Raw genomic sequence first — 24,593 nt, forward strand, 5'->3', positions numbered from 1 at the left:
GGGTATCTGCTATGGTAGCGAAGCAGCATTAATATTTATTTAATAATACTGTACAGTGAGCAGGGGGTCCCCCGAGCTGAACCGCATCACTTTGTGGACCAGGGACCCCCTGCTTCCCGAGTTACAGGCCCCGGAATGTGTGATCGGGTGGGCAGTGTCGCCGCCATCTTTATTGCGTCCCATACGCTACGTGCCCGCAATAAACATGGCGTCCACACTGTAACCGATGCCCCAAACCGGGGCCTGTAACTCGGGAAGCAGGGGGTCTCTGAGCCACAAATAAATGCGGTTTAGCTCAGGGGTCCCCCTGCTCCCGCACAATATTATTAAAATACATTAATGCTGCTTCATTACCATAGCGGATAGCCACTAAGGCAATTAAGGGGTTAACGCATAGTAGCATGTTTATTGGGGACAAATGCCCCCCATAAACATAGCAGCAATACACAACATACAATACAGTAATGGGCAACAGTACTATTATCCACAAATGGATAATAGTGCAGTTGTCCATTTAAAATACGTACACAACAATAAAGACATTAAAAACATATAGCACTCACCCATGTGCGGCTGCCACGATGAAGGCCATCCTCATCTTCATCCTGCCCATGCCCCATCCGCTTCTGCAAAACAGACACAAGAATAAAAACATCCAATGTAATGTCCCCTAACCCCTTCATCACCATAGCGGTTATTAACCGCTACAGTCATTAAGGGGTTAACCCACCATTACCCACATACCCTCCCCCACTAACCCCCCCAGCTAATACCCCCTCCCCCCAGCACATACAGTACAATAATGTGCCAAATAACTAATATCCACATAGGGATAATACATTATTTGGCCATTATTAAACACATTAAATACCGTAGTAAAATAAAGAAAATTCTACTAACCTCATCAATAAGAAGGCTCCGTCGCCAGCATCATCCTTGGGGTCCGTTTCCAAAATAATAAATAGCCAATACATAACAATGACATTAACATACCAAGGAACCCCTTAATCACCTTATCGGGTACTAACCTCAAAGGTAATTAAGGGGTGAAGCCATCCTGCAATGGCAACACCACGTATGCATAACACCCTCAATGAATTAAAAAGCAATTTCCTAAACAAATCTCATGTAATCATTCAATCAGAAGCCTCAAATGCCACTTAAAACATTGCATTTACAGTGTATACATGTAGCATAACATGTAAGCTACATGTCCACGCTGCAAATCAATGTTAACAATACAATAATCCAACTAAAATAGCCTGACATCACAAGAAGTATATTATTTAATCCAATAAAGTCACCATCAATAAATTAACAGACATGAATTACATCCCTAAACAATTAACATACCATCCATACCAATGACACAATTAACTACAGCTATCGTTACAGAGAACATGTTCAAAACATACCAAAAAGTACACCAAAAATAACTATATACAGGCATACCCCGCATTAACGTACGTAATGGGACCGGAGCATGTATGTAAAGCGAAAATGTCCTTAAAGTGAAGCACTATCTTTTCCCCACTTATCGATGCATGTACTGTACTGCAATCGTCATATACGTGCATAACTGATGTAAATAACACATGTGTAACAGGCTCTATAGTCTCCCCGCTTGCGCACAGCTTCGGTACAGGTAGGGAGCCGGTATTGCTGTTCAGGACGTGCTGACAGGCGCATGCGTGAGCTGCCGTTTGCATATTGGGCGATATGTACTTACTCGCGAGTGTACTTAAAGTGAGTGTCCTTAAACCGGGGTATGCCTGTACTAAAGCAACCCTCAACAGGACCTACAGTACAGTATAGAAGCCCAAAAATTACATCTCTCTCATAATAAAATACATTTAACACACATCTAAGCATAGCAGCATTGCCAAAATCATTTACAATAGGGCAAATCAAGCTTTTACAACACTATCATTTATTACCCTGTATGTATATATCTCTCTAGACATATATACATACATACATACAGTGGCAAGAAATGATATGCATAAAAAAAAAAACACATGTTAAAAAATCTTTTTAAAAAATTAACAAGTTAAATAAAATACATTTCTTTAGTTAACTTACCATTACTTGGCCCCACCGACTCTCGTTGAACACCTTACTCACGAACCAATCCACGATCAGGAACCCATAAAATAAAAACCATAAAATAATAAACTTTAAAATAATAAACACGACAATCCAGGGGTCTTCTAGTTGTAATCCATCTTCATCTGTATTCTTCTACCTTCTTCCGGGGTCTTCTCCCCGTCTGCGGCCACGCCCTGGTCTTCTTTCTTCTCCGGAGGTCCTTCCTCCGCGGCGTCTTGCTTCAAAATGAGACGACATAGGCTTTTAAAGGCCTATGACGTCACATTTTTGTCATATGGTTCCCACGGCCCTGATTGGGCCATGACAACCCTGTGTTTTGGCCGATGTAAAAAAAATTGATGACGTCACTTAAAGGCAAAGAAAGCACAGCCAATCAGAATGGCTTTGCTTCAATTGCCTTTAAGATGACGTCATGAAAAGACACATGGCCGTCCACACATGGTACGGTAGCCAATCAGAGCGTGGGAACTCCATCCCTACTCTGATTGGCTCTAGTACCATGTGACAGGTTTTCATTGACGTCACATCCTTTCTCCCCCAAGCCTCTGTCCCACCGTTTCCCCACTCTGTCTCTGAACCCACCGTTCTGTGCATGTGCAACCTCTGCACTACCCATTCTGCGCTTGCGCGACCTCTGCACCCCCCATTCTGCACATGCATGAGCTGGGCAGCCCCCGTTCTGCGCATGTGCAGACATGGCGGCCCCCTTCCTGGTACTGCAGTATGAGCGGAACACCGTAAAGCGTATAAAAAGACATACAAAGTCTTATTCAGCGCAAAACTCAAACCCAATACATTGTATATATATTTGTGTCATTTGGAGAGCTACTGGGTTTGTGACCCAATGTATATAACAAGAGACAATAAGGAGTATATTTATTGTATATATACATACATACATATACGAGTAGATATGAGTTTCCTTCTATAAAAAGGTGTAATCCTATCTTTTTATTTATACAGAGCAATGTGCTACCAACCGTTCCAGCTATAAAAATACCCGGGCTAAATATTACAAAAAGTGGAAGTTCTCGACCCATAAACTGACCTCCTCTGGGGACATGTCATAGGGCCAGGTTTAGGGTAGATCGATAGGCGTGGTTGGTCAGGGAGCTAAGCAATTGGGGGCGCGCTGAAGGACCGCACATATCTAAAGCAGGCCCTGCGGTGCCCACCTAGGGACAGGCTGCTGACAGGGGGGGATAGCTGGGACAAGTTTCCTGGGCCGGAGGCTGTGTGGGGTCTCTGGCTGCCGCTCCCGGCTCTCCCCAGCTGCCGCCTACCTCTTCCCACGCCGTCCTCTCCCGCCAGAAGCTAGGTGCACCCAGAAGTCAGACTTAAGCTTCGGCATGCATCGGCAGCAGATACAAGACGGCGTACGAAGAGGCAGGTGGCAGCTTGGGAGAGCCAGGATCCAGGGCCCGGCAATAGACAGAGATAAGTGGTAATTGTATTTGGGGGTAATTGTATTGCTGGGTTGGTAATTGTATTTAGGGGGTAATCATATTTGGAGGAGTCATTGTATTTGGGGATGGGGTAATTGTATTTGGGGTTAATTGTATTTGGGGGTGGTGGCAATTGTATTTGGGTGGTGGAAATTGTATTTGGGGGAGGAGCAGTGGTAATTGTATCTGGGGGTATTAATGGTATTTGTATGTGGAATGGGATGTGTGTTGGGGTCTGTATCTGGGGGGGTAGGGGTGTTTGTATTTTGGGGGGTAGTGATGTTTTGTATTGTGGGAGTAATGTGTGTGTGTGTGTGTGTGTGTGTGTGTGTGTGTGTGTGTGTGTGTGTGTGTGTGTGTGTGTGTGTGTGTGTGTGTGTGTGTGTATGTGTGTGTGTGTGGAGGGGGGGGGAAGGTTTACAAGGGTATTTGGGGGGAATTGTGTGTTTGGCCAGGGGAGGAGGGGGAAATGAGAGAGAAGATTGAGGGAGTGGGTAATTGAGCGAGTGTGGAGGGGGGAGAGGGGATGTAAAAGAGGGAAGGGGGAGAGTGAGTGAGGAAAAGCGTGAAGCGTGAAAGACGGGGGGGAAAGAAATACAGGTGTGAAAGAGGAGGGCATTTATGGGTACGTTGACGATGTAACACTGTCTTTGGCATCTTTCCTTTTATTTTGAATGTGTACATGTAGGCTTTGGAAGGACAATGCGCTCATACGGGACCCTCCTCACGGCGCTATTTGCCTTGGTTGCGTCTGCTCAGTGCTTCCCTGATCCCAGCTTGAACTCACACTGGCAGCTATGGGTTAAAACACACGAGAGGAGCTATAAAACCCAGGTAAGACGTGGCAATCACACGGGGAAGATCAGCATACTGTACAAATGTACCATTTTACTGCAGATAGGAACATGGGCCAAGTGGTTCCTATCTGCTGTACCGCAGACCCTCCCTGATCTTGGTTTTCTTTCATATTTAGAATCCCCGTTAGTATATCTCAAGAATTGTTGAATTCCCTTACTGCATTATTCTCTACCACCTTCACTGGGAAGCTATTCCATGAGTCCACCACTCTTTCTGTCTGTTACCATTTCCTCATAGACTCTCAGCCTAAAGCAACTCCACTTATTCTAGTACTTCTCTTTCTCTGAAATTTACGCCCGCCTGCACATTTATTTATTTTTATTTATAAAATATTTTACCAGGAAGAAATACATTGAGAGTTACCTCTCGTTTTCAAGTATGTCCTGGGCACAGAGTTAGGACAAATAATACATGGTTACAAATACATAGTTACATAAGTGAACAGGGTATAATTATATACAAAACATTGCATGCACAGTTAAAGAAAAAATATATATTATCGGTGTATGTAACCGTTACAGACCCGATTAAAATGTGAGACAGCTTTAGTTTTGAAAGAACTTAAACTGGTGGTGGCTGTGAGAGTCTCTGGTAGGTTGTTCCAGTTTTTTGGTGCACAGTAAGAGAAGAAGGAGCGGCCGGATACTTTGTTGAGCTTTGGGACCATGAACAGTCTTTTGGAATCTGATCTCAGATGATAAGTTGGAAAGTTTCATTCACGTTCCCCCTCTCGCTTACCTTAAATGTTTAACCCCTTCGCTGCGTGAGGGCACTGAGATGCATTCACAATCTTAATCTAATGTATTTTGTTATGATAGCAGGGGTGGGCAATTCCAGTCTTCAAGGGCCACCAACAGGTCAGGTTTAAGGATATCCCTGCTTCAGCACAGGTGGCTCAATCAGTGGATCAGTCGATTGAACCACTGATTGAGCCACCTGTGCTGAAGCAGGGATATCCTGAAAACCTGACCTGTTGGTGGCCCTTGAGGACAGGTGTTGGCCACCCCTGGCTTAGACTGTTCGTTAGACCTCAAAGCCACAGTCAGATTGTTGTTTTTATGATATAATTATGCCGCCGCCATTCGTCCCACAGATGCACACAAAGTAGCTGAGAAGTTGAATACAGTGTTCCCGGAGAAAATCAAAAACATTCTTTTTTTCCCTCATAAGATACAAATACAGAAAACAGTTACTTTAATGGGGGATTTATGCTTTCTAAGGAAGCCGATTACACTGAAGGTGTTTGAGTTAATGACCCGGCCTGTCCCTTTAACTTTGCAGGGAGACGAGTTTGCAAGACGTCTGATCTGGGAAGAGAACCTAAAGTTTATAATGGTCCACAACCTAGAACACTCAATGGGACTTCACTCCTACGAGCTTGGAATGAACCACCTGGGAGATATGGTGAGTGTCATGCATTGCCGGGATGGGTTCTGATTAGCAACACTGTCTTCCTTTACCAAGCAATAGCCCACGGTTTTTTTTTTTTATAAATCAGTTCTGTACTATGAGAAAATACTTATAGCATTAAAAAAACAACAATAACTCTGAATTACATTTTAATGTTTTATAATGTAACAAGCATTTTTGTTTCTATAGCAACTATTTACAAAGTCACATCCCCTTCCTCATCTGAAACAGGCTCTGCCCTCTCTCTAGCAGTGCACCAATTGTATCTAGTGACTGCCTGGTCACATGATCTTCCCCACAGGGCTTTGCATCTTTGGTCCTCTTCTGATGCACTGACAGACATGTAGTGAACCCCCGAGCCGAATCTTCGCCGACTGATCACAGGAGAACGTATCGATCGGCAACGTAGCTAATTACTTACAGTATCATTGTGTGGATTGTATTGATGCACATATTAAAGGGGAAAAAAAGATAACAGTTAAAAATAAAAACGCCAACTTGGACTGCGGCTTTACCTGCTGAAAGAACTAATACCACATCAAGTGCAGATAAGGGGCAGCTGTCATTGCTTGTGAAATGTCATATATGCGATTTGCATATACAAGAAATTGAAATGAAGCCAAATTATTTATACATTGTTTTTTTTTTAGTCCTACTAAAACCCTTCTGTATTTTCTTCACAATCCAAATCCAGAATCGGTAACAAGCCAAAACTGAGAAGTTCACATGGACAAAAAGCTGTCTCTACATGAGCATTCCGACTCGCCACTTCATTATCCCAGGCTGTACTACTAATACAGTAGGAGAAAGATTTAGGGTACAGTAGTACAGTATCCATGTTCTATATAGATGGGAAGCTAAAAGTGACACTGATTTGCATGTCATTACCCAGAATCCTTGTCTGTAGTTCACTGTATGTCATATGATGATGGGCTGAAGCAGGATTGAGGACCAGTGGAAGACATATCAATACATTCCTGCGTAGAGAAGGGCATGGTTTTCTTCAAATTTGAATCCACCGCCGACTGGCCAGTTCCATTCAGCCACGGTTTGGCTATAAACTGGGCTCAAGAGTGGTTGATAAAGGGCTGAGATTAGTCCCTTCTCCAGGAACCTGGAGTCAAACAGCAGCTCGAAGTGAGTGATTGTGGAAGGTGGTGCCCTAGAGTGCACCTGCATCGTGAAGTTCTTCATGTGAAGATTTCTGAATAACTCAGACTGGGGCAACATTTTTTGTTCCTGTAACTGCGCAAAAGTCTTGATTGCTCGGCCTGACTCCGTGTCCTGGATTCTCGTAATGCCGGCGGTTTTCAAGGGGGGTGCAAATGCTTGTACAGAGAGGCCGGGGCAAAATCGGGGTTATGAAAGAGTGGGATCATACCAGATCTGTCACTAGACAGGTTAGAAGGTGACCTCAGATGATCCCACAAGAAGAGAGAAGGTTTGATGGTTGGCTGTGATTTACTGGCGGGTGGTCGATTATTCCGTTTCAGCCACAACAGGGATTCCATATTGGCTGGTTTACATTCTGAATATTCTTCTATATCATTCTAAACTGTAGAACCATTAGGAGAATTCCATGGGAGGAGTTGGGCTAAGTGAGAGACGTGATAATATTTGGCCATATTGAGGAGGGCCAGGCAGCCAAATTATGAGGCTCTGTATAGTGTTGTTTGCTTTATCCTGGGGTGTTTGCCACACCAAACAAATCTTTAGTTCCCTGGAAGGGACCAGGACCGTCAGGGACCGAAACAGGAACGTGATCTTAGGGAGAAGATTCATCTTAACCGAGATGACCCTGCCGATCCAGGAAATATTATATTTGCCCCAGGCTTCTAGATCTTTTAGTAGTTTTTTTTAATCAATTTTGGGTAAGTTTGTGAATATATATCAGACCGTAGTTTTTAGGTATATTCATTACGAGGTAGGGAAGAGTTCCAAGCAAAATCAAAATTGAGTTTTATTAACTTGTCGTATGTTGGGGGAGGTTAACAGCAAGCATATATGGTATTTTCAGTGATTGATTTGACCCCCAGAGATGGCTCCATACAGTTTCAGCACCTGAATCAGATTTGGGAGTGAAATCAGGGATCTGGAGATTGTCATAGGAGATCGTCTGCAAACAGAGAAACTTTATACTGTGTCCCTCACCTTGATCCCCGAAATATTTGGGTTTGATCTGATCGTTGCAGTCAAGGATTCAATTGATAATGCAAAAAGCAAAGGGGACAACAGGCATCCCTGTGTAGTTCCTCTGGATATTTGAAATGGGCTAGATGTGAGACATGCATAGATGAGTTTTGCAGGGGGGGAATGGTACAGACCTCGTATTCCCTTAAGGAAATTTCCTCCATACCCCATAACTATAACAGGCCACAGATCCCAAAATAACTTGCTTCACAACTGACTTGCTATAGTAGGTCACTGTAAGGCTGTGTTGCTCCCGTGCTCCCCGATTTCAGTCTCGACTGATTGTGACGATAGCCTCCACAGGTGCATTAATATTACACAAAAATAACTGGGTCTGAACTGAAACGAGTCTTAGATATAATAAAGTGAGTTTATTCCTTAGGATAGGTGAACACATGAATAGTACAGTAACAGACAAGAAGAACACTTACTTAGGGGTTAGGGAATGAGAAGTTAGATGTAGCATTTCTCTTCAGCAATCAGGTAATCATTCAGGTGATATCAGGTAACCGTACCAGCAAACGAAGACTAACAGCTTAACTCAATGAAGACAAAGGATATATGGGTGGACAGCAGTTTATAAACCTTTTGTCCCTCTATACTTAACCTTAAGTACCTGTGATTGGTTTCCCCTTATCTCCAGCCAATCTTGGATGGGGGAACACATTTTGGGACAGGCCCCCCTGCTAGCTGGCACATGCACAGTAGAACTCTGGGGTCTCATTTCTGTAACCCCCCATAGGCAAATGGAATGCCAGCCAGTCTACCCATCTGGATCTCTAGCAAGATAACCTTTGTTGAAAGGTGATAACTGGGACACTTGGAGACTGCTCTGGTTTGAGCCTCCTCCGCCCTTAAATCATCAGGGAGGGTGACAAGACCCTATGAACAACACTTAAATCCTAGACATTAGGGCGCCTCTTGGGCCATCTGCTATCCTAGTGGACAAAGGAATTTCTTCTGAGTCTTTGTCCATACCTTGGAACACAGTATTAAACATAAAACATAAACGTATTAAAATATTCGGTTCTATTGGGTCTAGCAGAACCAAACTTCCCAGTTCTCATGGCCAGAACTGGGACACCGTATGATCCAAAAAGCGACTTGCTATGACCTATGGAGCCGGAGTTACACAAATGCACATTAAATAATTTTTCAGTTTAATACAAAAGTCTCCGCTAAAAAAGAAATCTCAGCTTTTCACTAAATCCCCATTGAAAACAACGGGCTTCTCCGCCATAGACTTTCAATGGTAAATTGCCGCCATTGAGGTCAATGGGGTTTCTCCGCCATTGAAGTCTATGGGAAAAGTCCCGAACTTTCAAGGGGGTCCATACTCCGTCGGGTTGGTCCAGGAGGGTCAAGGATGGTTCTGCAGTGATGCCGGAGCAGTGATTGCAGACACCCCAAACCTTGATCCGCTGGGCCCTCCGAAACCGGAGATATGAAGTACCAAAATACAGCATTTCACACTTAGTCATTTTTCTGAGCCGTTTCTGCCGCCGCCGGCAAAGCCTATGGCGCGACCCGTTCTTCTTGGTTCGACCCTTATCGGGGGTCCAGGATTTGGGGACCAGGTTGTGGTCGAGTGGGGGGACGCCTAGGGACTAGGGGCAAAAAGAATTTTATTCCTAGGGGCCCTAGAACTGTTTATTCCCACGCCACTTGACGTTGACCTTGACTTGTAAGTGATCAAAGCTCTCCTATTGAAAATGTATCCGCTTTGCGGTTTGCGGTCTGGACGGCAGCCAACTTGTTCTTCGAAAGTTACTTCGAGGAACCTCCATTGAAGTCGATGGGCCCATTGACTTTCAATGGGAAACCGCCACTCTCCCTCTCGGACCCCACCTGCTGGTCTTTACAGGAAACAGGACTAAAACAACAAGATTCTCCATTAGAATGCATGGAGCCCTAATGGCGGCCAATGGGGACCTGCAAAATGGTGCCTGAAAAGGTGGGAAAACTTCACAAAGAGCTATAATCATTAAAGGACTATTAACCCTTGTGCTTCCGGATGGATTCCAGTGTGTGTGTGATGCAGACACTGAGTAAACCAGACATTACAATGGAACGGGAACAGGGGAATACACATGTACATGTCATTACAGGGGTTAAATCACTGTTCTGGGTCGTAGCCCAGTTAACCCTTTGACTCCCGGGTGAGGTCAGGGGATGGCCAAATGGGGTGTAACCCCTTTAATCCCGGGCCACCCCCTTTCTCCCTCTACACTGATACTAAACCCTGGTTCCGACTATGGCTCCCTGATCACTCTACTGCTGCTGATCACCGTTTCCGAATTGTGCTCTCCCAGTGGGTTTCTCCATGGTGCCTGATAAAGTGCACTTTATACTGTGAGGACACAACATGAAGAAAAGACCTGTGATCGTTTTGTCTATGAACAGCTTTTAAACGTGTAAATGTATACTAGTTTACAGTGTTCTATGGTCTCTTATCATATGTGTTCTCCACTTCATCAGTTATATGACCATAACCGAGTGAGGTTCCTATCCGTTATGCTGTGAAGCTGTTTCCCACTGGAGGAGAAAACTTAATCTTCATGCAAATGAATGGAGCACAGAGAAGCAGCTTCACAGTATATTGAACAATGGCCTGGTTCTAGCATTGACCCAAACCAAGTTATCGATGCGGGCGCCATGTATGATCAAGTCTGCACAAGATTGAGCTACTAAAACGATTTGCTGATGGGGAACACGGCTTTTCTTTGTCTTCCAGACAGGTGAGGAGGTGTCTGCCACAATGACGGGCTTCATGGCCTCTTCCACCTCAACATCCAACGATACCGATATACCCAAGGACTTGCTAAAGTCCCCCCCGGTACCAGACTCCATGGATTGGAGAACCAAAGGGTGTGTGACCACTGTAAAGAACCAGGTACGTGTAGTCAACAGCTATAGGAGTAATAATCTGTGATGCAGCCACAACCACGACTGTCCCCTGTGATTCTTACTGTTTTAAGCTGCTAGCAATCTCCAGTTTTTGGCAGAGCTATTTTTGTTGGGGGTGGGGAGGGGGAGCTCTCTTGCACCTTTCTTTTTATGGGTTAACAAGAAACGGAATTTGGGGTTCATAAAATGATTAGGAATGGGTCTGGAATACCAACTGAAATATATTTATTTAAAGCTGAATTATTTGATGTAGTTGCAGATATTCATTCGTTTTCTGCCTGGGATCTAGCACGTTTCCCCATAAAACAGCAGAGTTTTTTTAGCAGAAAATAGCTCCAGTCCCGGTCACCGGAAATGGTCTGTTTTGACGATGCACACCACACTTTCTAAGAAGAACTGAAAATTGCTGAATATATATTCCACGTGCATTGAATATCCATATTTTTCTTAACTATTTTCTGGGTTAGTTGATGACTTTGGGAATTCCACAAACATAAAAATACTCCTTTGTCACATCGTTGTATACAGTACAGGCATACCCCGCATTAACGTACACAATGGGTCCAGAGCATGTATGTAAAGCGAAAATGTACTTAAAGTGAAGCACTACCTTTTTTCCCACTTATCGATGCATGTACTGTACTGCAATTGTCATATACGTGCATAACTGATGTAAATAATGCATTTGTAACAGGCTCTATAGTCTCCCCGCTTGCGCACAGCTTCGGTACATGTAGGGAGCCGGTATTACTGTTCAGGACGTGACGACAGACGCATGCGCGAGCTGCCATTTGCCTATAGCGCGAAATGTACTTACTAGCAAGTGTACTTAAAGCGAGTGTCCTTAAACCGGGGTATGCAGGTATGTGCTTCTCCTCTGATTAAATCTTTTTATGAGTTAAGTGCTTTTGAATATTGCAAAATATCAGGTTATCATGTGTCTCCTTCTTCTTAACTCAAAAAGGAACCAAGATTATGGCCACAATAACAATTTGCTAAGCAGTTCCTGCACAATTTTAAAGAACTTGTTAAGAAAAGGGGAAATAGCGCTCCTTGTGCAATCAGATTCCGCATGCGCAGATACGGTATCCGGAGGTCAGTCCTGTGATTAGCATGACTAGCTCTTGAAAGGCAGATTTATGAATTGCATTTACTTTACAGGAAGCACCTTATGTATCAGGTAACCCTCATTCCATCCTCTCACAAACGGGGGGCGTGGAATTCCAATCAAAATATAAAAATCGATGAGAAAAAGCTGATATAGCGTAGTAATTCCAGACTAGTGCAGGGGTGGGCAACGCCAGTCCTCAAGGGCCACTAACAGGCCAGGTTTTAAGGACATCACTGCTTCATCACAGGTGGTGCAGTTCTGTTGTGACCTGTTGGTTGCCCTTGAGAATTGGAGTTGCCCACCCCTGCTCTAGTGGGAAATTAAACAAGACTTCAATCATTACACTCACGTGACTCCTAAGGGTTAAAAGCGCATGAACAGATGACACAGTAAGTACTGGAACAGTAAACTTCTAGTGTTGCCCCTCTCAGATATATTCAATCAGGGATCATGGGGGCAGGAAAAGCCAAAAGAACCGCCTCCAAATGCCATGATACAAAGACAAGACCAAATAGTGAGATGATCTAACACGGGTCGCTAACTCCAGTCATCAAGGGCCACCATCAGGTCAGGTTTGAAGGATATCCCTGCTTCAGCACAGGTGGCTCAATCAGTGGCTCAATCAGTGGCTCAGTCTTCACAGGGATATCTTTAAAATCTGACCTGTTGAGCATCCAAATCCTCAATTTGCACTAACACAGAATTCATTATACAGTATACAGAATACAGTATACAAAATGTTGTTCTGGTGGTATTTGACACCCCGGTAGCTGAGTCAGATATACCCGGGAACCACTGACAAATGCTGGAGGGAATGTGGGACGATGGGTGACAAGTAGTGTTGCCAGGTGTCTGGTATTGAACTGGACTGCCCTGTATTTGGACACTCTGTCCAGTAAAAAATGAGAGGTTCTGTAATACTGGGCATGTATGTGTCTGGTATTTTCCTCCCGGGACATAGTGACCTGACGCACCTTTCACCATTGAGTCCAGTATTTTTGGAGAAGCCACCTGGCAACCCTAGCGACATGGTGCACATTTGCTGGACTTGCCCAAAGGTTCACTGTATAGTGCATCAATACAAGCCTGGAATCTAGAACTTGACCCTCTGTGCCTTCTTTTGGCAAAAGCAATTGAGACACTCCCAGCGCCTCTTCGGAAATGGTCGTCCCACGTCCTTGTAGCAGCGTGGTGTGTAATCAAAAGGGATTGGGGACAAAAAAGCTGAGGCCCCGACCCTGCATAATGTAATCAACAAAGTAAACGAGGTTAGGGTCTGGGAAAAGCTGACGGCCTTCCTAACGCCAGAACTTATAACAGGGTATGGGAACTGTGGCCTGGTGGATAACCTGGGTAGGCAGAGTCAGACCTGATGCTGATGCTAAGCAATCATCTGTCCGCTTGTAGTGTAAGTAGAAATGTATGCCCCTGTTACTGTTGTTAACTCTGGGTCGCTCTGGCCTTGCCACACGATGGTGGAGTGCACCCCCCTTCACCCCCTCCCCCCCTATTTTTCTTTTGTATCCCTTTCCCAAATGTCTAATTGATGTGTACAAAAAAATGAATACAAATTGTTTTTTTTAAATCGACCTGTTGGTGGCCCTTGAGGACTGGAATTGGCCGCCCCTGGTCTAAACGTTTCTGTATAAACAATTCACGCAAAAGGAAAATGCACATTCACAATGTAAAACGATTTTAAAAGCATGTGGGACGTGGGACACATGCAGCATCAGTACGGGCAGGTCCCGTCCCGGATCTAGGGAAGAATCGCCTCGCACGGACTAAGCGACCTGCAAAGAACCTAAATGTTTACCAGAAGTGTGACAGGTCACAGGGGCCATTCAGTCACATGTTGGTTGTAGTGTTGGAGTTACAACTACAATATTAATTAAATACCCTCTTTTATCCCCCTCTCTGTTCCCGCTCCTCCTCTGCCATCCTGTCCTCTCCTCCTCTGCCCTCCTGTACTCTCTTCTTCTGACCTCCTGTCCACTACCCTCCTAATCTCTCTTCTTCTGCCCTCCTGTCCTCTCTTCCTCTGACCTCCTGTCCTCTGACCTCCTGTCCTCTCTTCCTCTGACTTCGTCCTCTCTTCTTTTGCCCTCTCTTCCTTTGACCTCCTGCCCTCTCTTCTTTTGACCTCCTGTCCACTTCCCTCCTGTCCTCTTTTTCTGACCTCCTGTCCTCTCATCCTCTGCTCTCCAGTCCTCTTATCCTCTTTCCTCCACTTCTGCCCTCCTGTCCTCTCCTCCTCTGCCCTCTCTTCGTCTGCCCTCCTATACTCTTTTCCTCTGCCCTCCTGTCCTTACTTCTTCTGCCCTCCTGTCCTTTCTTCTTCTGCCCTCCTGTCCTTTCTTCCTCTGCCCTCTCTTCCTCTGCCCTCCTGTCCCCTGCCCTCTCTTCCTTTGTCCTTCTTCACTTTGTGTCCTCTTACCTTCTGTTTCCATTCAATTATTGTGCTTCGCTCTACCCGTTTCACCTTTGTCCACAGCACTCCTCTATCCTCTCTTCTTTCCTACCCTCTCTCCTTCTGTTTTCACTTGTCTTTATTATATACCAACCCCCCTCTCCTTTTTTGTATGTGACTCATTGTCAGCCAGATGGATTAAACATCAATTCAAATCTCAAATAATCTTTTCTTTAGTGGGATTTGAACTGTGTTCAGAGTCCTTACTACGCCTTTCCAAAAAGCTTGGTATTCATTGGATTCCATTTATTCCAGGGCTCGTGTGGTTCTTGCTGGGCGTTCAGCAGCATCGGAGCTCTGGAGTGCCAGATGAAACTGAAGAAGGGCAAGCTGGTGTCTCTCAGCCCACAGAACCTGGTGGATTGTTCACGCAACTACGGAAATCATGGCTGCCAAGGGGGATACATGACGGCTGCCTTCAAATACATCATTACTAATGGTATTGAGTCGGAATCCACCTATCCATACCAAGGAAAGGTAATAATAACCTTCTGTGTCCGATGACATTGAAACATAGAATTTGATGACACATAAGAACCACGTGGCTTACCCAGTCTGGCCATTTTCCTGTTTTAAAACCTTAGACCCTATATGATCATTGGCTATCTTTTATATTTAAGATAGCCTAAAGCAAATCCAAATTATATTTTCATTCCCTTACCATGTTAGCCACTTCTGTGTCTGGGTGGGACCACCCTTTCCGTAAAGAAGGACATCCTCACATTTCCTGAGGCTCCCCTCCATCTTCAGAGCAGGTCCTCTTGCTCTAGCTCTTTCCTTTCCCTGAAAGATGCTTCTCTCCTTTACCTTGTGGAAGCCCCATATATATTGGAAGGGACAGGGCACTATTTTACTAGCCCGATCTCTAATTTATTTACGTTCTTCTGGAGATGTGATCCCCAGAGCTGAACACCGATCGTACCAATAATCTTTAAAGTGGCATCACTACCTCTCTCTGCTTCAAATACCATTCACTAAACACCCTGCTGGCTTTCCCCATTGCTTGCCTGTTTTTAAGTCAGTTTAACTGCTCAAGGGCACCTGCGAGGTTAGGAAAGCTCTATACTGTTTAATTAGATCTATGAAGAACTCATATTGATCCATTAAAAGGTAACACAAACTGAAACACATCTACACCTTCTCAGGAAGAGCCCGTTTGTGGGTCCGAAACGTTGGTGATGCGAACGGTATCGTATGTTTTTGTGTATATATATATATATATATATATATATATATATATATATATATATATATATATATATATATATATATATATACAAACAACATATATATACATACATACACACACACGCACATATATACATACACGATATATATGCAAAAAATAATCACATGGTGACCCCAATGTGTGTGTGTATATATGTGAGCGTATATATACATACATACATATTGATTTACAGTCAGAAAGCCTCTGAGTAAATAATTTGATGGGCAGCAAGAGTCCTCTTGTTGTGTTGAATATTATGTTTTCTCAGGAAAACTCAGTGTGGGGGGGGGGGGGGGTGGACATGTAATATCTCCTCTACTTACAACTTGGATTTTTCCTCTTACTCCCCAGGAGGGAAAGTGCCATTACAATCCAGCCAGAAAGGCTGCCAGCTGTACCAATTACTGGCAAATCCCTTATGGCAATGAAGAGATGCTTAAGCAAGCCGTGGGCAAAAATGGACCTGTATCTGTTGCCATAGATGCCACTGGGAAAACCTTTTTCCTCTACAAAAGAGGTATGAGACAGGTGGCATGCTCAGCCCCTTTGGCAGCGAAGGGTTTTAATTGATATTCACTATTTTCTAAATGTACCATACATACACAAAAGATGACCTTTGCGTTGCAAAAGCATTTCTCTACACAGACTGAAAAGGTGTGATCAAGTATACAGATTATATTTGTATTATATGAGCATACACAGGCAAACTGCATTTATCTTAGGTTTGCCGGTAGTAAATGTGTAAGAAGTTATATTTCTAACAAGTGTTCATGTTCCCTTTGGCTGGTGGCAGGAGTATATTACGACCCACAATGCAGTAGCACCAAGATTAACCATGCGGTTGTTGTCATTGGATATGGTGTCGATAAAGGGGTGGACTATTGGCTGGTCAAGAACAGGTAAGATAAAATAAAGTTAAGGGGATGTGCTTATTATTGAGACTCGAAAACTGGATTTCCCAAAACAAACTGTTTTTAAACACTGACAAGACTATAACAATGGTATTTGGGACCAAGACTAACTTTTTTAAGCTTCCAGTGACCGAGCTCCAGATCAGAACCAACGCTAACACCACCCTAACTCCTGCTACTAGTTTTAAATACCTGGGCATAACATCCACTTAACATTCGGAATGCACATTGATACCCTGACATTCAAAATCTATGCCAAATTAGGTGTACTTTACAGGAACTACTGTTGAGCGTATCGCACAACAGATGCTAACGTCAATTATCGACTATGGAGACATAGTATATGGCTCAGCACCCCAAACCCACCTTAGCTGGAACATTCTACCGGAGACTCTCACATCCACCACAAGTTTAAGGGCCTCATGCAGTAAGCGTTGATAAGGGAATTATCGCCATTTTATAGCCAAAATTGGGTTTGAGATTCAGTAAGCGCCGATAAGTGCTTGATTTCGCCAGGTTTCGGAGCCGATTATTTTGTTATGGCCAGTCGGCTGCCGATAAGCCTGTTTTCGCCACTGATCGCCACTTTTTTAAATCGGCTGGATTCAACAAAAAAAATCAGCTTATCGGGGCTGATCGGCACTACGAAATTGAGATGTTATGGCCAATTTCTCCCGCCAACTAAAGTTGGCAGTTTGGAGGGGAGAACGATCGCTAAGGCTGCCGGAACGGCACTTAGAAAAAAAAAATCTTCTGTACATCAATGGAGTCAATGGAGCGGGGACGTATAACAGTATAGTACTGTTTACGTTTCATTGCTCACAATACAAACGTCATTTGCATTACAGTGTGGGGGGCATTCCCTGCATTGTGTCACAGCTGACGTGTATTATTTGCATAACATTCTACTTTTACATGTTGTCAGCATTTGCGGGTCACATTACTCATCATGTGATGATGTGTCAAGGGAAAATACTATACTCAACTCTTAAAGGAGAACCTCACATCATATCACACATTTTACTGAACTGAGCGACAATTATTTACATGATGTTACACATGTCACACATGTCACACATACACCGTATATTCATCTTCCTTTACATTACACAATGCTTGTAATGTGTCACGCATCTTTAAACGTTCATGTACATCTGTATTCTCATGTTTACATATAGTTTTGGGTCCTCCCTATTTTCATGACGTCACTTATTGGACGCTCAATCACATTGCATGTTTACATTGTAACCGTAGCATTACAAGCACTTCAACCTAACTTATACACACATGTACAGTAATTCATCATTGGGACACCTTGTAAACTCATTCTATAGCAACTATCCTCATTACAGAAATGCATGCATATGCACACGACTATTCATTGTTGTCAACATGTCACAATAACATGCCTAATTACACATGTTACACCAAACTTTTCCCACGTCAATCTCAGCCTTTTTGTCTAATTACATGACTGACTGTTGCGTTCACAAGTGTTACATGCATTGCACATTACACTATTTATTTTCAACCAATTTTTGTACAAAGCTTCACGTCACATCATTGGCAAATATCATCATTCCCTGCAGAATACACACAACAAATACTTATAACAACAACTGCACACAGCTTGCCACAGAAGTACTTTATTATGTTAATGTAACACCTTGCATTTTACTATGTCACCTGACATCATCACATACCTATTTAAAGGACGCCCATTACCTGCTCATTCACAGCTACTCATTTCAAAATGTTGAGATTGTTTAGGAGACGGAGGAACATTCTTTTCTATGACATGCTTGATGATCAAGAGAATCATATAGGGCAAGGGAGGGACACACCGAGGGACAGTGACAGGGACAGTCACGCGGATACGACAGGGACAGGGAGAGGGACAGGCCGAGGGACAGGTAGAGGGACAGGAGATCAGAGGAGAAGACAGAGGAGACAAGTTGTGCCTCGTCCGCGTCTGTACAGGGAGAGAACCCTGTTAGATGGGATGAGTGAGGAGGAGATTGTAAGTCGCTATCGTTTGAGTTCAGCAGCAATCTTATCTCTTTATGAGGAGATAAGGGGAGATTTAGATTTTTTCACAGCCAGAGGTCGTGCAGTCCCTGGGCTTGTTAAAATGCTGTGCTCATTACATTATCTTGCTTCCGCGTCATACCAGACAACTGTGGGCATAGTGGGCGGGGTCTCGCAATCTACATTCTCGCGGGCCTTGACCCAGTTTCTCTATGCACTCAATAGACGCGCTAGGAATTATATTCATTTTCCTACAGAGGCGACAGAGTGGCTGGAAGTCAGGACTGGCTTTTATAATATAGCAGGGATACCATGTGTGCTGGGTGCAATCGATTGCACACATGTTGCTTTGATTGCACCTAGTCAGAGTGAGCATGTGTACCGCAATCGTAAGCACTACCATTCACTCAATGTACAGGTGGTATGTGATGCCACGATGAGGATAATGCATGTGGTACCCAAATTCCCTGGTTCCAGTCACGATTCCTCTATCCTGAGGAACTCTTCAGTCTTCCATGCGTTCGAAGAGGGACCTTTTGAACATGGTTGGCTGCTGGGTGAGTACACATTTACATGTTCTAACACAAAACACATTTTTATGTAGGAATGTTGGCATTGTACAATTTGATCACTAATGTCAGCTTATGTGTGCTCCATTCATTATAGGTGACTCAGGATACGGAATTAGGCCGTGGCTCTTGACTCCGGTGCTAAACCCTCAAACTGAAGCAGAGGAGAGGTACAATGCAGCCCATATATCTACAAGATCTGTTATAGAGAGGACATTTGGCCTACTCAAGACCAGATTTAGGTGTCTGGACAGAACTGGCGGGGCTCTTCTATACAAGCCTCAAAAAGTGTCTGATATTATCCTTGCCTGTTGCATTTTGCACAATGTTGCACTCCGGCACAATGTACAATCAGACCTAGCTGAGCCTTTGGTAGACGAGCATCCCACCCATGTAGCTGCTGAAAATGAACAAACAGCCAGTGGTGGCCAGACACGCCAGAATCTCATCAATTCATTTTTTTCTTGTAAGTAAAAACATATATGTTCCAAGTTATACTTTTATAGTTACATTATGTTATCTTAACAATAATGTTTTTTTATATACCCTTCTGGTAGGACACAGATGAATATGGGTTGCACACCTTTCTTTTCTCTGCTGTGTGCACAAAGGGATGTGGCACCGGTATGTTATTGTTGCACAGGTTATATAATCCCTCTTCAATTGTACTTTAGTTGTGTGTATGTGAATACAACTGGGGTAACAAATCACTAATATTTTAGCATTGTGTTGTTCCTTATGCTAACACAATACACATATTATGCCCATACTCATTCATGCTTCTAGTATGCTTACATACAATGTTATTGGTGCAGTGTAACATGTACATCCATATGATGTGTACACCAGGCTGATTTACATTTTGAATGTCATTAAATATACATGGTGTTGCACATTCAACACCAAATACACACTTTGCTGTGTTGTTTACGGTACTGAAGATGGCATGTCAATGTTTGCAATTTATATATTGTTCCTTTGCATTATAGGTATATCTCCAGTATGACTGATCATGGTATGTATATTTGCTGACATCTCTCATAAGATGTGCCTACATCAATCTTCCTATAATTATTTGAAGTCAAAACCCAACATATTGGTTTAAACACAAATGTAACATATATGTACTTTCTGTATCATGTATATGCATTTAGCTACTCTTGAGCTTTCATGTGCATTGTATTAGAAAATGATTACTCCCATTTCATCACATTTTATGTATGTTTCCTTATAAATTCCATTAATGTAATATAGAGGTGTTTGGAGACAAGGGGATAACTGTACTTATTTGTTTACTTACGGGAGCTCATTCATCACGGATGAAATTGACTGATCATAACACTCCATGCATGAATGCCTGTAATCACAACAATGCGTACTACATCTTATATTTAGCAATGTAGGTGTTTTTTAATGCTAGGAATTAATAGTCAACATTAATTTAAATTTGTGACATGTGTATGTATAAGTCACACGTGTGTGGATGTGTCCTACATGTACCAAGTGTAAAACTGTTAACAGAAAAGACAATTTTGTGGCAAATGTTACTGTCATTTAGCATTTCTAATTTACCAATATGACAATGTTGGTAATATTTTTGGAATATAAATCACGTCACTTCATCATTATCATGATGATAATTATCAAGTATTCTCACAATTGTAACGTCAATCACGTGCACATTAGCATAGACACACTTTTTAAGACAACTGATTGTGTCTGTATCAATTTGTGTAGGATCCATGTATAACACCGACAAATGATAACACCAGCTTTATTATGGTAGCTTATATCATCATATTGACTATACTATGTATTTTTAGAACGTTTAATAAACACAGTAAACTATAGTTAGTTAGGTTAATGAAATATACACAGAAACGTACTTCATTACATGATGTTGATGTCATATTCAGAACATCATGCATTGTAGGGGACCACAACATCTGGCCAATAACATTATTTGCTACAGTCCCAAACCATTTTATCAACATACCCATGTAACAAGAGATTTTTAACAATAAATGGCTAGTTGGTTGTAAGTGTCCTTTACATTGGGAGAAGGAGTGGCTCAGTGAGTAAAGACACACACTGGCACTGAGAGTTTGAAGCAGGGGAGTCTGGTTCAATTCCCGGTGTCGGCTCATTGTGACCTTGGGCAAGTCACTTTATCTCCCTGTGCCTCAGGCGGCAAAAAATAAATTGTAAGTTCCACGGGCCAGGGACCTCAGCCTGAAAAATGTGTCTGTAAAGCGCTGTGTACAACTAGCAGCGCTATACATGAACATGCTCATATTATAATTATTATTATTGTTACATAGTTTCGACAGTCATACGTTCCATTACACAATAGAATACACAAATGTGTTAGCAGAGTGGGAATGGTTGTTATATATAAAACACACCATGCCATAAAATGATAGTAGTCATTAAAGAACACTCAATAAAAATTCATGAGGCACTATTTTGCAACATCATTATGTTAATTAAGTGCTTATGCAATATAGGCATAAGGGTATCACATTTTTAATTGTTTGTTAATAAGCGCTGCAAGCAATATAAAATTAGTTCCATATGTAGTATAGTAGTCGGTGGCTCCTCCTCACAATCATCTCATATAAAGGTAGACTCTTCTGAAATCATACATTGATCCGATTGTATCTTCCCTGACATCTCTGAAATACAGCAAACGCATGATGGTCAAATATGGCACCTTACTATATATGTATCCGTGACAACGCGTTACACAGCTCTATATGATTGTGTACATACACACGTCACTCACTTATATGTTACAAGTACAAGTGTACATCAGTATGTAATGTTTATTTAAATTTGTAGCAGGCATAACTATGTATATGAAGTGAACGTTGCCTGTATACTGAAAAATGTGCGCGCACATCTTAGTGTGCGCACGCACTTCACGCTTGGCTCCACTAACTGTTAGCGCATGCGCAAAACAAAGCGTACGTTGTGCGTTTAATACATCTTGAAAATACCAGTAAACATAAAATCTTTATTTCAAATACAATGAAGACGAAACTACATTCGTTCTAAACGAGTACATCTGTATTCTTTTTAAACAGACATGTTTGGACAGAAAGGACGGCCGATAACACAATGCGCAAATGCAATACGTGTGACGTCATGTTAAACCAGCGTGAAACGCACGCTAACACTCCTCCCACTCAATTAACATTCGGCTAACGCCCAGTTGACGCCTACAAACACTGAGCCGCACACATGACACACTGCAGTTACCGTTACTATAACAAAACATGACAGCCAATAGGCTTTGAGGCGCGCACGTCGCTTGGGGGCGGGACTTACATCCGTAATCCTTTTTAAGGACGCCTTGGCCCATGACAAGGGTCCCACGTCATACGTGGTGGACCCGGTTTTAAATGTTGTAGATGTTGCATGATAACAAAACAGGTTAGGGTAAAATGTTGCTAATATGTTTTAAGGGATAGGAAAGTACGTATATTTATTCCGTCAGCAATGTGTACTACTCTTTCACGTTCTACTATATTGTATTAGGAAACAATTTCTTTGTGATCGCTACATGTTATGCAGTGTGCAATGTTACGCTGTATCCACGCATTGAAAGTGAAAATGGTGGTTAAAAAAAAAAAAAAAGTTTAAACGCAGAGTCAACGCATAACGATTGTTATATTTACCATTCTTCTAGAATTAACTCTTCGTCTGCCTGCAACTGGTCGCTCCAGAAATGCAAGGCATTTTCATCCACGCTTGACCCAAACGCTGAATCCAGTATGTCACACATCTCCTCCATGAAGCGCTCATAGGAATCGCCACTGCTTTCTTCAAACAATTGGTCCGGAGGTAGGTTCATTTCTTCGGGTACCCATTCCAATGCATTTTCTGCTGAAAGGCTTGCTACATAATCATAGTAGTTTTGTTCTTGTACAATGTGGGTTTCTGGAATGGAGGGTGCAGATATTGCAGCAGGTATCGATTCACACGGAACAGTAGTAGCGGATCCATTGCTATTGGCATTAGGAATAAATATGCCTTTAAGCACAATATGTGTGCCCTCTTTGACGGTGAAATGTTTTTCCTTCGCAATCTTCCAGAAACCATACTTGTCTTCTAGCTTATCCTGCACAAGTTCAAAACAGTCATTAGTTGATAAAGTGAATCTTACTGAGGAATTAAAATTGCGCGCATGCCCACGGTCTTGGTAATAAGGATATTTTGCTCGAATCAAATCATAGATTTGGCGTGTGCTTGCTTTGTGTCCGCAAGTTGATAAAATTGCTTCTGATACCATGTATTTATACCCTAACTGCGGATTTTGATTTTTAACCAATTCTTCAGCCATTGCAGATTAGCACAAAAGATGTGTGCAGGTATCTGTCCTTTGCTCATAAAAATGAAACTGCTCAATGGCTAACAAATTTCTGTGTTTCCTTTTCAAGGTCAACAAAAGTATAAACTTTTACTCCTCATTTCAAACGCCAATTGGATTTGTAGTTTTAATTGGTTGAACATTTGTGATTTGTGATAGCCGCTTGTGGGACAAACATGTATCCTTTTTTTTATCTCGTTTCTGAAAACATTCCTACACTTGTAATTAAGTAACATTGAGTTTTCTTGCAAAAAAACAAAGAGCACTGTGTGAAAATAGTGCTTAGACAGCCATATCAGTAAATACACACACCTGCAAAATGAAATGTTTCTTTCCCGCATACATTTCTGTGTGTATTTGAAAGTCTGGTTAACTCCCTGTCTGCATGAGTTTAAATACGTGTGTATATATATATATATATATATATATATACATATATCTCTCTGATAAATATATATATATATATATAAAGTGTATATTGTACTATATGTATATTGTGTGTATATATATATATATATATATATATATATATATATATATATATAGTGTGTATATATATATATATATATATATATATATATATATATATATATAGTGTGTGTGTGTGTATATATATATATGTGTGTGTGTGTGTGTGTGTATATATGTATATGTATATATATATATATATATATATATATATATATATATATATATATATATAATGTATATTTTTATTTTTTTTATATTGCAGGAGTACACACAACATATTGATGGCAGTAAGTAGGCCTTGTATGAAAGCTATTTAAATGGTGATAAACATGAGTGAATTAAGTAATAAACATTTGTTTGCGCCCAATACTGTTAGAGGCTCACACTTAGTATAGTTTTCAAACATTAGGCCTGTATTATTAAAATACTGTGTTTTCACAAGGAAGCATGAAGTGTATGTTTTTTGTAAATACATCTATACCAGTTTAGATAGTACTATATATACATACACACACAC

The 24,593-nt window shown here is 42.2% G+C and overlaps 1 protein-coding gene across 1 annotated transcript in view; it reads left to right on the top strand.

Annotated features, from left to right (window-relative positions):
* Positions 1–4,256: 4,256 nt before the first annotated feature.
* LOC142498922 (cathepsin S-like) overlaps positions 4,257–24,593 on the top strand; it is a 29,786-nt gene continuing 9,449 nt past the window's right edge. Inside the window, exons 1-6 of the mRNA XM_075607574.1 lie at positions 4,257–4,388; positions 5,694–5,816; positions 10,747–10,905; positions 14,753–14,974; positions 16,077–16,242; positions 16,519–16,624. Coding sequence (XP_075463689.1) covers positions 4,257–4,388; positions 5,694–5,816; positions 10,747–10,905; positions 14,753–14,974; positions 16,077–16,242; positions 16,519–16,624 — 908 coding nt within the window. The remainder of the gene's footprint in view (positions 4,389–5,693; positions 5,817–10,746; positions 10,906–14,752; positions 14,975–16,076; positions 16,243–16,518; positions 16,625–24,593) is intronic.

This window comes from Ascaphus truei, chromosome 7 (assembly GCF_040206685.1).
Source record: "Ascaphus truei isolate aAscTru1 chromosome 7, aAscTru1.hap1, whole genome shotgun sequence".
NCBI lineage: Eukaryota > Metazoa > Chordata > Amphibia > Anura > Ascaphidae > Ascaphus > Ascaphus truei.